Source organism: Ischnura elegans, chromosome 4 (assembly GCF_921293095.1).
Source record: "Ischnura elegans chromosome 4, ioIscEleg1.1, whole genome shotgun sequence".
Taxonomy (NCBI): domain Eukaryota; kingdom Metazoa; phylum Arthropoda; class Insecta; order Odonata; family Coenagrionidae; genus Ischnura; species Ischnura elegans.
Genome location: NC_060249.1, coordinates 40,487,175 through 40,499,094, shown reverse-complemented (window position 1 = coordinate 40,499,094; position 11,920 = coordinate 40,487,175). Strand labels below are relative to the sequence as shown.

General features: G+C 36.9%; 1 protein-coding gene across 5 annotated transcripts in view; it reads right to left on the bottom strand.

The window, feature by feature from the left end:
- LOC124157322 overlaps positions 1 to 11,920 on the bottom strand; it is a 71,995-nt gene that overhangs the window by 7,390 nt on the left and 52,685 nt on the right. For 3 of the 5 annotated variants that reach the window (XM_046531952.1, XM_046531953.1, XM_046531956.1), the window contains 2 exons: positions 11,610 to 11,722; positions 10,564 to 10,931 (listed from right to left, as the gene is read on the bottom strand). In XM_046531952.1, the coding sequence (XP_046387908.1) occupies positions 10,564 to 10,931; positions 11,610 to 11,722 (481 nt within the window). The remainder of the gene's footprint in view (positions 1 to 10,563; positions 10,932 to 11,609; positions 11,723 to 11,920) is intronic. The other 2 variants (XM_046531955.1, XM_046531954.1) reach the window with 2 other exon arrangements.

Below are 11,920 nucleotides of genomic sequence, written 5' to 3'. Positions count from 1 at the left end.
ACCTAGAGTCCCTAATCTCTGTAATTTCTGGCAATCTGTTAAAAATGAAGTTAATGTGGTGTGCTAGGTCTCAAATTCATGTGGTAAACCGTCATTTGATAAATAAGTTGTTCATTTCTGTGAAAATACTGTGACATAAACATTCGAAAATTTTCGATCTTATTTTGTTCCTTGGGCAGCAGAAAGCAGCCAACAGCATACCCCCACATCCGTGAATTGCGTGAACAGAGAGCATTTGCAGGTAGACTCCATGGCCAAAAAAACGCAAAACACATCTAAGCGAGAAAATGAAAATAATAGAGCAACATGAAAGTGGCATATTTAATTTATCTTCCTATTCCCTCTTCACAATTTAAAAAAAAAAAACAAAGAGAAGATTAGGGAGTGCGAATTATCAAAGCAAGAGCACCCAAAAATGCAAAACATGAAGAGTTTGAAGGTGCTTTGTTTGTGTGGTTTTGCTCACTTCAATCTACGGGAACTCCTGAGAAAGAGGCTACGCTTAAGGCTAAAGTTGAGTATTTCAGTGATAGATTGAACTTCAAGTGTTCGGAAGGTTGGTTATACTAATTCAAAGCACGAAAGCGTTACCTCCCTTCATAATGGCTGGTGATACCTGTGGTATAAACCCGAAGCCGTGGAAGAAAGGACTCTGATCCTAGCGGAATATCTTATGAAGTATTGCCCGTGTGATATAACACACATGAAACAGAGCTCTTTTACATCCTACTCCTGACAAAACCCTTGCAGTACGGGTATTTCTAGGAATGATGCTTCTAGATGCAGGTAATGCGCTGTTAGCTTTGACATATGTAAAAAGCTGACGCTTGCGCTTTTAGTTTATTTAATTAAAAAATTCTTCATTTTTTTCATGTTTCACGGTCATTATTGAGAATGTTAAGTCAATGAATTCATATTACTAAGTTTTGTTGGCCAAAGGGTCCATCAGAAGCGTATGCTTTTTCATTTCTTTGTTGCATATCTTATCCATGCGTGTTATATTAGTCGCAGTTTCTTGCAGCTTGCTTTTGTTTTACATATGGTACATCAGCTTAATATCTGCGTTATATTTTTCGTGAAATAATATCAAGTTAATATCTTTTCTAACATTACCAATTTTAATTCAAATCATTTTTATTGCATTGCCGTGGATACATTCAATGTATTCTTGCAATGACATTGCAGGTATAACACTCAAAAATGGAAATTTTTGAAACAAAGGCAATTTTAATCACATCACTAAGAATGTTTAGCAGAATTTATAGTGCGGATAATGTTGATATTACAGATACATATTGGATGATAGAAAAGGTCTTTTGAGCCAGGATCATTCTACCACCTTAAACCTTTTTTGTAAGCAGAAACTAATGTGATACGTTATCTCATGTAACTTCCACAAAATGTATGGGAACAATAAACATAGACCAATGGAAGCATTTGAGGCATTAAATAACCGGGATACTGTTTTATCAGCAAATAATTTTCAGAGGAAAATAACAAAATAATGGATTGATCACGTAAATGCACAACGTAATAGAAAAATGGCTTTGTTCGTTTTGCATTGGGATAATGTTGACAAAGTAATGCTTTGCATGATTTTTATTTAGTAAGGCACATATAAATTGAATGGCTAGTATGCTATTAAGGCAAGGAAATTTAGTGATACACCAAAAACATCGCCTTTTGTCTGGATTTATGCTTAAGTTTATAGGATATAAATGCCTCCATCGTGGCACCAATCCGCTTCCTATATAAGTGTTGACAATAGGTTTATTAGCTCTTATTTGCTTGACCTTCGGTTAAGCGACAATTTGCTATAGCAAGAGTTTATTTGAGCACCGTGGGGTCTCATTTTATTGAGGTTGTACTGTATATATACCACTAATCATTCATACCCACCAGTCCATAAATATCCTTAAGTTTCCCTCAAAATTTTAAGGGATTAATGCATTACCACTAAATTATGTGCCATATTTCATGCAACATTTAAATGCCATGTGCCCATATGGGTACTGGAAAAAGTCCACTAGGCACTGGGCATTACCGTATGGGCAAGCTGATTTGAAGGAGTTAGCATTAGATCCAGCATTGTAGTGTGACCATTGGGAATTTCAATCCTTTGCCTAAGAGTTATTTCCCCTTGATGAAGGCCGTTTCCCTCTGCAGGTTATTTACCCTCTGAAATTAGCTGGAAAACTTCCAAAACAAGCAAAAAACATCAAAAACCCATATTTAAGTTATGGCACTCAGTAAACATTGCATAAACGCTTCCAACTCGAAAATGCCATCACAAAAAATTTGGCAGAACTACAGCAGAAACAATGGACAAAGTAAGTCACTAAACTACCCAGTTGGTTACTCTATCATGTAGCTAAGATGATGGAATAATTGAATCAAGATATCTTCAGCAAGAGGCTTGCATCCAGCATTCAAGGGCCTGCCCTGATTAGTACTTCTTGACTCTCCAATTGACAATTCCCACCCACTTCATGCACTCAAACCACTATTTTCTCCCCTTCAAGGCTGCCTACCGCGTGCCATGACCCTCCCATTGGACTGAGTGTTGCTACCAAAGACCACCTCAAAATATTGACTCCATTTGTAGATGAGATAAAGATACCATGAAATACCTCCATTCCTTCACTTCCTCCCCTCTAGAGCTTTGTTTTGACTGACTCATTGAAAAAACTGAACACTTACACAGAATTATAATGTTATGGACCCATTTTAATGACTACATTGTCCTTTTCAAGACAAACAGAACAGTAATATAAAATGAACAACTGACAAATCAAATCAGAAGGAGTACAGAAGATCCCTAAAATTGGCTAACAAGAAGAATCCCAATAATAAAATGATAAAAGCCTTGCTTCTATCTCACATCCTTTTCTCTTCCACAAGCTTCCAAGGATACCAATTTCACCTTGACTTTTGCCAAAATACCTACCCTACTCAGCTTGCTTCTGTACATATTTTCAGGTTCAACCTTTTAAATAGACACACCTGCAAGAGTTGCCTAAGAATATTTGTTTTAAAGAGCTAATAATCGCCTCAATTCTGCCCAATTCAAAGTAAACGATTCAAGAATGATTACCTGGAATCCTATTTTGGCTATTACAATATTTTATTGGGCGAATATTTAAGTTTAATGTTCGTTTTAAGTTGAGTTTTGTCAGTACTGACTGAAATCATGAAGAATTTCATCCAAGGTAAAATCATTTATTCAGAATTGTGATGACATGACAGGTACAAAGGAGACACTTGTTAAAATGAAATATGGAAAATCTTGTACCAATCACTTAATATGACACAATAAGCATTAAAAATACAGTAGAACCTGGGTTTTGCAACCCTCAGTTATACGATGACCTCACTATACATCGATTTTTTTTGGTCCGGTGAATAACCCCATATGAACCCATGTATTTCCAACCTCGGTTATGAAACTTTTCACTTATACAATGACCTCGGTTACGAAACGTATTTTTCCAGTCTAATAAGATAAAATACCTCACTTATACAACTTGTCAGATAACTGCTCTATGAGAAGATTGCGGTGCGCACCGATTTTAGTCACAGGAGCGGGAGTAGTATGTGCTCACTACATAGATATGTCAATAAAGAATAATAAGTTTTAACAATGATCAATGCTGTCTATTAGATATTAATTTTAACTGCAGTAGATGATCGTTAATCTGGAACATCTCTAACGGAAGATTGTCTAGAATTTTCCAAGGTTACGTTTTCCGTCGCCCCAGCGAAATGAGCCGTTAAAAATCCTTGCGTACCAAAATTTTGGCTTCCAAGGTCATCCAAAAAAGATTATTGTAATTGCAGTATGGATGCAAGTCGATGGTGATTCAACACGATGGTAAACACAGCATGCGTGGTCTCATTCTGCAGGCTAATCTACATCCGCGGGATGAATTGAGCCGGGGGAAAGTTGCTTACGCGGCGTGCAGATCAAAAATGACCCAACTTGTATCTCAGTGGGTTTAAATGAAACATAGTTGGACCTTGAATAGCTATTACCTTGAGTCTGCCTGGTGGCAAGCGTTTATTTTTTAACTGAACGAGAGTTAGTGTGAATGCCCTTGGAGAATGACTCGTGTCGTCAGTCGTAACGTAATCATTAAATTCAAATTCAAAACGCAAAAGATAAGGCAGTTCCTTTCGACTCAGGAATGACTTATAACCATTATATCAAAGGAAAAAAGTGTCCGGAGTTATTATTAGAAATGGGACAGTAAATTATTCCATGAAGACAAATCACGCGGCTTGTTAGTCAAAGTTCCCGGCGCTGAATTCACGGAAGAATGCCGACAGATAAGCTATGCCCGGTAGATTCAATCTACTATTGCTAAAATTTCATGGGAAAATTCTTTTTTAGTGCGTAAACATTACTGAGAGGGGAGATTTTTCCGGGCTCTTAATCTATTTTTGTTCATTCATCATGGACGGCAGTTGCACGGTTATTTCAAATGCTCACTTAAAAGAAGTGATCTAAGCACCGGAAAAATCTTAGTCGCGGAATATCCTGGGTACCAGTGGGCGTAACTAGGAATATGCTTTGTGGGGGATGGTACTACCCCCGAGGCAACGGGGCTTCTCGGAAAATTAAAAAGAAGGCATGCTTGTTAATATGTTTTACATCATTTTGGCACTTAAAATTTAACTTTAAGCTGATGCAGTTGCTGTATATCAAAGATAGACAATTATTTTATATATTTTTTTTATTTCTCTGAGGCTTTAGAGGGGGATCTATCCCCTCATCCCCCAACCATAATTACGCCACTGCCAGGTGCTCCGTATTATCTATGGAATGGTATTTAGATGGAGGAAACCGATAGCTGGGGTCATTTCCGCCATGAGGTAAGGGAGAGAGGATAGAAACCCTGTGTAGGAATTAGCCAGATTGTAACAATAGGTGTAACGTCCCATCTGCCTTACAGTGTATTGGACTGGAAGTTCCGTTCACACTACTCTCAAGCAGGGAAACAGCCATCTCTGAAAACTTTCTGCCTCTGCCAGGACATGAACCTGGGTGCACAGGGTGTGAAGCCTTCATGATGCATTAGTGAAATTTTGCTCCCTAATTACGGGGTTAATTTGGATGACTTTCCTCAGGTATTTCATTTCTTCAATCTCCAATCTTGGGTTTGTATAGGTCGTAAAATGAATTCCAGAAAACTGCTTTTAATGAGTCAACTTTTTTCAAAAGTTGGCTTCTCTGTGAACATTTAGTATCACCATTCCGAAATTTCTCCTTGTGGCTTAGTGCCAGAAATGCTATAGACATTCAACCGTGGGTAATATTGTTCAGGAATGCAAAATTATGTTTCTCTTAAAGTAACACATCATCTGTGGTGTGGCTTGTTAGTAAATAAGATTATTAGGCTCCAATTTCTTGCCTCCAAATGAGTAATTGCATCCTGGAAACAAACCGGCCCCTATTGGAAAGGATTTCAAGCTAAATACCGAAAAACCTCACATATGAAATTTCTCACTTATGAAACTTTTTTTGGTTTTCCGCCGAAAGTGAGGTTCTACAGTAGTTGTACAGTCAAGTTGATTGAATCTGATGATTATAATAGCCTTTTGTATAATTTCATATTTTACTGTTCAACAACATATTGTGTTATACCATTGAATTGGTTAGCATGGGAAATAAAGATCTTTGTAGGTATAGGATCGCACATAAGGAAAACATTTTAAACTAAAAAATTAGGATTTAAATACATTTTCCCATTCCATGTAAATTTCAATTTCTACCATTTGGTCAAAGAGAATCCTAAATTTGTAATCATTTACATTACATAAACTTATATTATGGATAAAATAACATTATACATTACAGATTTACTTTATTCAACTTGAAAGTGGAAATGTGCATCTCGTGTTCTGCCATGGTGCAGGTGGATGTAAACTTGCACCAATAACTAATAGCAAAGTAATACAATCGTTGAGTAATTACCAACAAGTAGTCTGCATTGAATCAATTAATTTGATGAAATTTCCTAAAATATTATTCACCTGACACACACAGGAATGTGGCATGTTGCATACGTTCATGGATATATTCAAATTGTTAGAGACAACCCATGCAACTCGGAATGCATCTTTCACAATCAATCTAACGAATTCTATCTTTCTTCATGGCGAATAACTTGCTTAAACTTATGTTTTGATCTTCCAATTTTTCAGGGTGTACGTAATTAGTCAACATTTTCCAGGATCTCAAATCTGAAAATTTACATCTAAAAAAATACCTACTGAGGGAAAATTTTCAAATTAGAGAAGCAGGCATATGTTGACAATGGTCAACTCAGTGTAACAAAAAATTTCAAAATGATTGCATAAATTTTACATGATTAATTATTGCAGAAATTACCAGAGTTAACAAGGAGTAATGCATCCTCTTAATCGAGATTCACACATGAAAAAATGAATTACCAGCCAAAATTTCAGGACAAACAGAATACAGTAAAACTTTGATTTTATGCAGTTGGAGGGACCAAAATATGGGCACTGTGTAAATTCAAAGGGTGTAAAATCAAGAGTTGGTATTGAGGAGGAGTATAGTTTTCAGGATAAAAATTGCCCATATTATAATAACACTTACAATTAGTCAAACACTTTTGTAAAGCTCTGATTTATGGGGATATATAAAAAGCAATTCCTTTTTTATGCAATCACTCATTTTGGGTGAAAAAATCTTTGATTTTACTTTGTTTCAAATCCTTCTCAAATATTATATTCGCAACTGCCTCAAATGCATTGTTTTCAATAAAACCTTCACTAATCTATGAATGTGCACGACAAAAATTGAGCAAATGCCTGAAGGCTTCTTTAATATCACTATAGGAAGGATTAAAAAGCACTGCATCACTTTCATCCATTACATCACTCTCTTCCTCGAGCTCTAAAGCTGGTGTGTTGTTCAATTCTACCCTCACTGTTTCTTCATTTGTAGCCTAGTCTTCATCTATTCCATAGTAGGTAATTGATTAAACAGCCGGGTTTATTGAGCAAATTCGATTGAACTGTTCAAGTTTATTAGCATGTAGATCCTGTTCTGAAGGACTGATATGGTCTCCTCAGCCAAATTGCCTTCTACCTCCCCGCAACCTGCTGATAATCAGCAGTTTTTAATATTTTCCTCCAAAACATTTATCCATGCTTGATCTACGCTTCTGCAAGCATGCAGAAATCCAAGGAGGTGCCTCTACGATGCTTTTGCCTTTATTCTAATGAAATCATATAAAAGCTTGCACATATTTAAAAGAAAATAATGTGCCATTGTATTTTATCTTATCTATGTTGTGTACCTATATGATGTTGGAGAAGGTAGCTGCAACACAATCTTAAAGTTTTGTATGATTTCCATGTCCAAAGGATGTGTCTTGCTCGTGGTGTTGGGTTCAAAAATTAATAATTTAACATTCCTCAGCTCAAAGCCGTCATTTTAATGAACAGTGGCATTATCAATAATTAGCAGTACATTTTGATTTTCTCCACCACATTTCCGCTCAACATACAGAACTTGTTGCCTTAAATGTTCCAAAGACATCCTTGCACACTAATTTGGATAATACTTCACTGTAGAGCAGTGGAAAATTTTCCGATATTTTTCAAGCAGCTCGGCTTAAGAGCTTCACCAATGACTATAGGTTTCAATTTGTTGCTACCGTCTTGGTTTGAGGTGAGAAGCACTGCCAGGTGTTCCTGGCTTCTTTGTGCTCCATGACATTCCTTTGTGATGCATTGTTCTGTCAGGAAGAGCTTTCCAGAAGAGACCTGTTTCATCCATATTACAACAGCCTTGTGGTGCAAAGGTTCAATGATTGACTCATTAATTTGATGCCACATGCTAACCAAGTTATCATCTACTTTCCCTTCTTTTCCACAATCACCCTGGTAGCTAAGGTTTTACCTATTTTTGAAATTGCCCAACTATCCCGTACAGCTCTAGTGTGAGGGACAAATTTCTTGCCTCCTCTGGCAAAATAGGATCATCAATATGGAGTTTATTTTGGCAGCAATCACTAAAAAAAGGCAAAATAAGGTCTCTTCAAGTTCTACATACATTCCTAAAGACACATATGATGACTTCATATGACAGGATAGGGAAATTATCTTCTCCTTAGATGCCAACATTGTTTTTAACGTTGAAAATGAAATCCCAACAACTTGGCAATTTCAGATGATGATACGCTGTATCGAAACCGGTCGCAATATATTTTATTTTGTGAAACAGCTAAGTGTTTTCTTAACCTTTGTGCATCATGAAGGAGTTTCACCATGTTACGCCAACCACCATCGCATTCATTTGGCAATTTCTGTTTTGGAAAGGGACATATTGTGGTCCAATTCATTAATTATTTTATCAATGAAAAGAGTTTTCCATGTTCTTTTTACTTAAGAAGGTTCCATAATTATGCCTTAGCTTTACCAACAATTAATTTGTCCTTAGCCAAATACCTCCTCCTTATGATAATCAATCAAGAAAATGCGCCAGCAACACAACGTACGAATCTGAGGACTCTCGGAAAAAATCAAAAATAATACAAGGCAATTAAAATACCAAACTTTGCAGGCACTAAACTAAAGTTTTCTCATCCGATTTGCGGCAAAAATCTATCGCATCGCGGCTGCATCTTCGATGTAGAATAGTCATCTAATGGTAGGTCTCTACTCTAAGGAGAGTAAAAAAAGAAAGAGCAGCAAGTGCTATTACTGATTTTATGGACCTCCTGTGATTATGTTCACATCTCCGGCAATCGTCTTTCTTAATCAAAAGTAGTTACGCATAGACAGCGTTTACCGTATCTTTGTGGTTTTGGTAACCTTCTGCATTAAATTTGAACCAAAAGCGATATTCAAGTGCTTAAAGGTGGCTGAAAAATTACTGAGAGGCCGCAGAGGGGGTATGAATAATTAGATTCGCGATGTTTTTAGTTTCACGCTCAACAGCACAACGTCATGTCACCCGTTCCTGTATTAATTTTTGACACTCATTAAGATGAATGATGAACATAACTTCGTTTTACTCCTGTCAGGAATTTCCAAAGCTGAAAATGTGCACGATATATAGCTGCATCATTTCCTACGCACTCCCGGCAAAGGACGAAAGTTGACCTTTGATTGCCTCGAAAGCTACTATCTAGCGGACAGCATCATTACCATCTAGCGGACGGTGAATGAACTATCGCTAGGCTTCGAGGCTCCGATGACCTTGGGGCTCCGACTACGTAATCATGTGCAATTACCATATGGAACATATGAAGTAATTACGTGGGAACATAATTTGGAGCAACATGGTTTGCAAATGGTAAGCTCCATTGCTGCGATCTGTCTAGCTTTGTTCAATGCTTATTGTAATGTGATACCTATGTTTTGATTCAGTCTATTGAACCCTACTGTAGACATGCATTATTCTTTGAGAAACTACATGATAAGTAGATGAATTTGAGGACAGAAATATCTTCAGTACTGAGTTTGCTCTGTGTGAAGTCAAAATACAACTGCGTAAAATCAAAATTAGCGGCCTCCTTGGGGCTGGGGTTATGCTGCGCAAAATCGAAAAATTGCGTAGAATCAAAAAAAAGACATAAAATCGAAGTTTCGCCATTGCAATTCCCTATGCTTTCCGGCTGGACTTGAGTGTCGCCGCGTAAAAACAAGACTTGATGTAAAATCAAAATGTGTAAAATCGAAGTTTTACTGTAGCAATAAAAACTGAGAAACTTACCTATCAAAAACATCAGGAGGGAAAGAAGATACCTATAGTCTGCAAACTAGAAGTATCCAATGATGCAATGATAAAAGCCACTCTTTTCTCCTCCACAACCTTCCAACAGCTTCACAATTATTGTCATAGGAAAATATTCCCCTGGACCGGGAATATAACAATGAATCATTGGCTTTTTAGGGCCACAGCAAAGACCAGGAGGGGGTCTAGAATTTCTGAAATTGCCTCATATAAAAGGAGGGCATATGGAAATGACTTACGCAAGATTTTTGTTTATGACATGCGCAAGATTCTTTTGAGAAAATATAACAACAAGATGAAGCATCTGCTTAATAATGGCATGTATTGGTTTACCCCATCATCTCACCATACTCTGTCTCTAGAACAAAAGAGTTAGTGTTGTTGATCCCAAGCAATATATTATAAGCTATATATATAATTTATACTAGAAAGGACTAGAAAAGTGGCATCACTCACAATCAATAAAATGAATTTTATCTTTCTTCATGGCGAATAACCGCGATTGACCGGGAATAGAACAATCTATCTTTGGCTTTTTAGGGCCACTGCAAAGACCACTATGCTACCCAGTTTCCTTGCTTCCCATGCCCATTTACTGAGGTTTTTCCCAATAGAAAATATTGTGAATTTCACTGCAGCCATTAACACAGCATGTACGAAGTATTTTGTACTTTCAATAGCTTGCATCCTAAGAATACCAACTTAACCTTGAACTTTGCATACAAAATCACACAACTCAGCTTGCTTCTATAAATACTATCAGATTCAATGAGTTCATGGGGAATACTTGCCTTCTCAATAAGCTGGCTGATCACACCACCTCGCTTCATTTCTCGATCCGGTGGCAGGGCCGGTGGGCCATCAGGTACTTTCCGATAGACAACCACAACACCAGCACCACTTGAGCTCCCAGAGCCACCTACTCCACCCACCGCTATGGGGATCCCTGGCATGCTAGCCTCCATTGACTTGGACGAGGGGAGATGGGATTCACCCCCCTGGGCCCCACTCACCCCCCCACCACCACCACTCGATGCACCCTGCCCAGTATCACGAGTCACCTTCTCACGGCTCCTCATTCTCACAACACCATCAGTCCTTGAGGCAAGCTCTTTACCTTTTGATTGGATGGAATATGAACTTAGCAATGATGGGTTCACTGAATTTTATGAAAATATGGAGAACAATTTCAAATTAATGTTTACAGACTATATTTGTAACATATTATGGTCATGCATTCATCTCAGAAGAAAATTATTCTGTACTTTTAAAACAATTAAAATACACATACTTTCATTATAATTCTAACAACACTCAATTCCACACTAAAAATGATATTGACCAGATGAAAATTCCAATACCTTAAAGGAGAAACAATGATTTCAAATAATTTCCATTCTTTAGACACTTAATGGCAAGATAAAAACAGCATATGTGAGCTTGATATAACACCATTATTAAATCAAAAACCATAGAAGAGGACCACAAAACAAAACATGAGCACAAGAAAAGATTAATGGAGAGTAAAAATACGCTGGAAATCTCAGTACATAGGTGGTACACCAAGAAGTAATTCCTGCTTTAAGCAACTGATATCATTATCTTTTAATCTCCAGTTATTAAAGTTAACCCCGAATTAGCATAGGTATTCATTTTAACAATACTGGTCAATATTAATACTTATGAAAACTGTAGATGATCATTGAGTATTTATAAGAAAAGCAAAATACAATTCAGCAATCATATCCTTATTTCGCCAAAAAATTGAACAAAAATCAATTAAAAGTCTTAGGGACAGCAAAAATCAATATCATGATAATATAATCTTTCTACGCACCTTTCATGTAAAGTACATTTTCTTCCACAGGTGATGATACTTGCTGCTGAGGTTGGTGCACACGACAATCCATTTTTTGCCCACTGACTCCTGCAGATGCCTCAGCTCTGTAACTGGAAAAGTGAACCTCAATGGGTCTTATTTGGATGAATTCCAAAGGAAATGGAAGTGAAATATTTAAAAGGCAAAGTTGTGAGGATTACTAAACAACAATTTCCAATAGAAATTTAAGTGTTTCAAAAGAAGATCATTTCATTATTTATCCATTTTCTCTTTAAAAACTAAAATTTCAAGGTATGAATTAAAAAGTT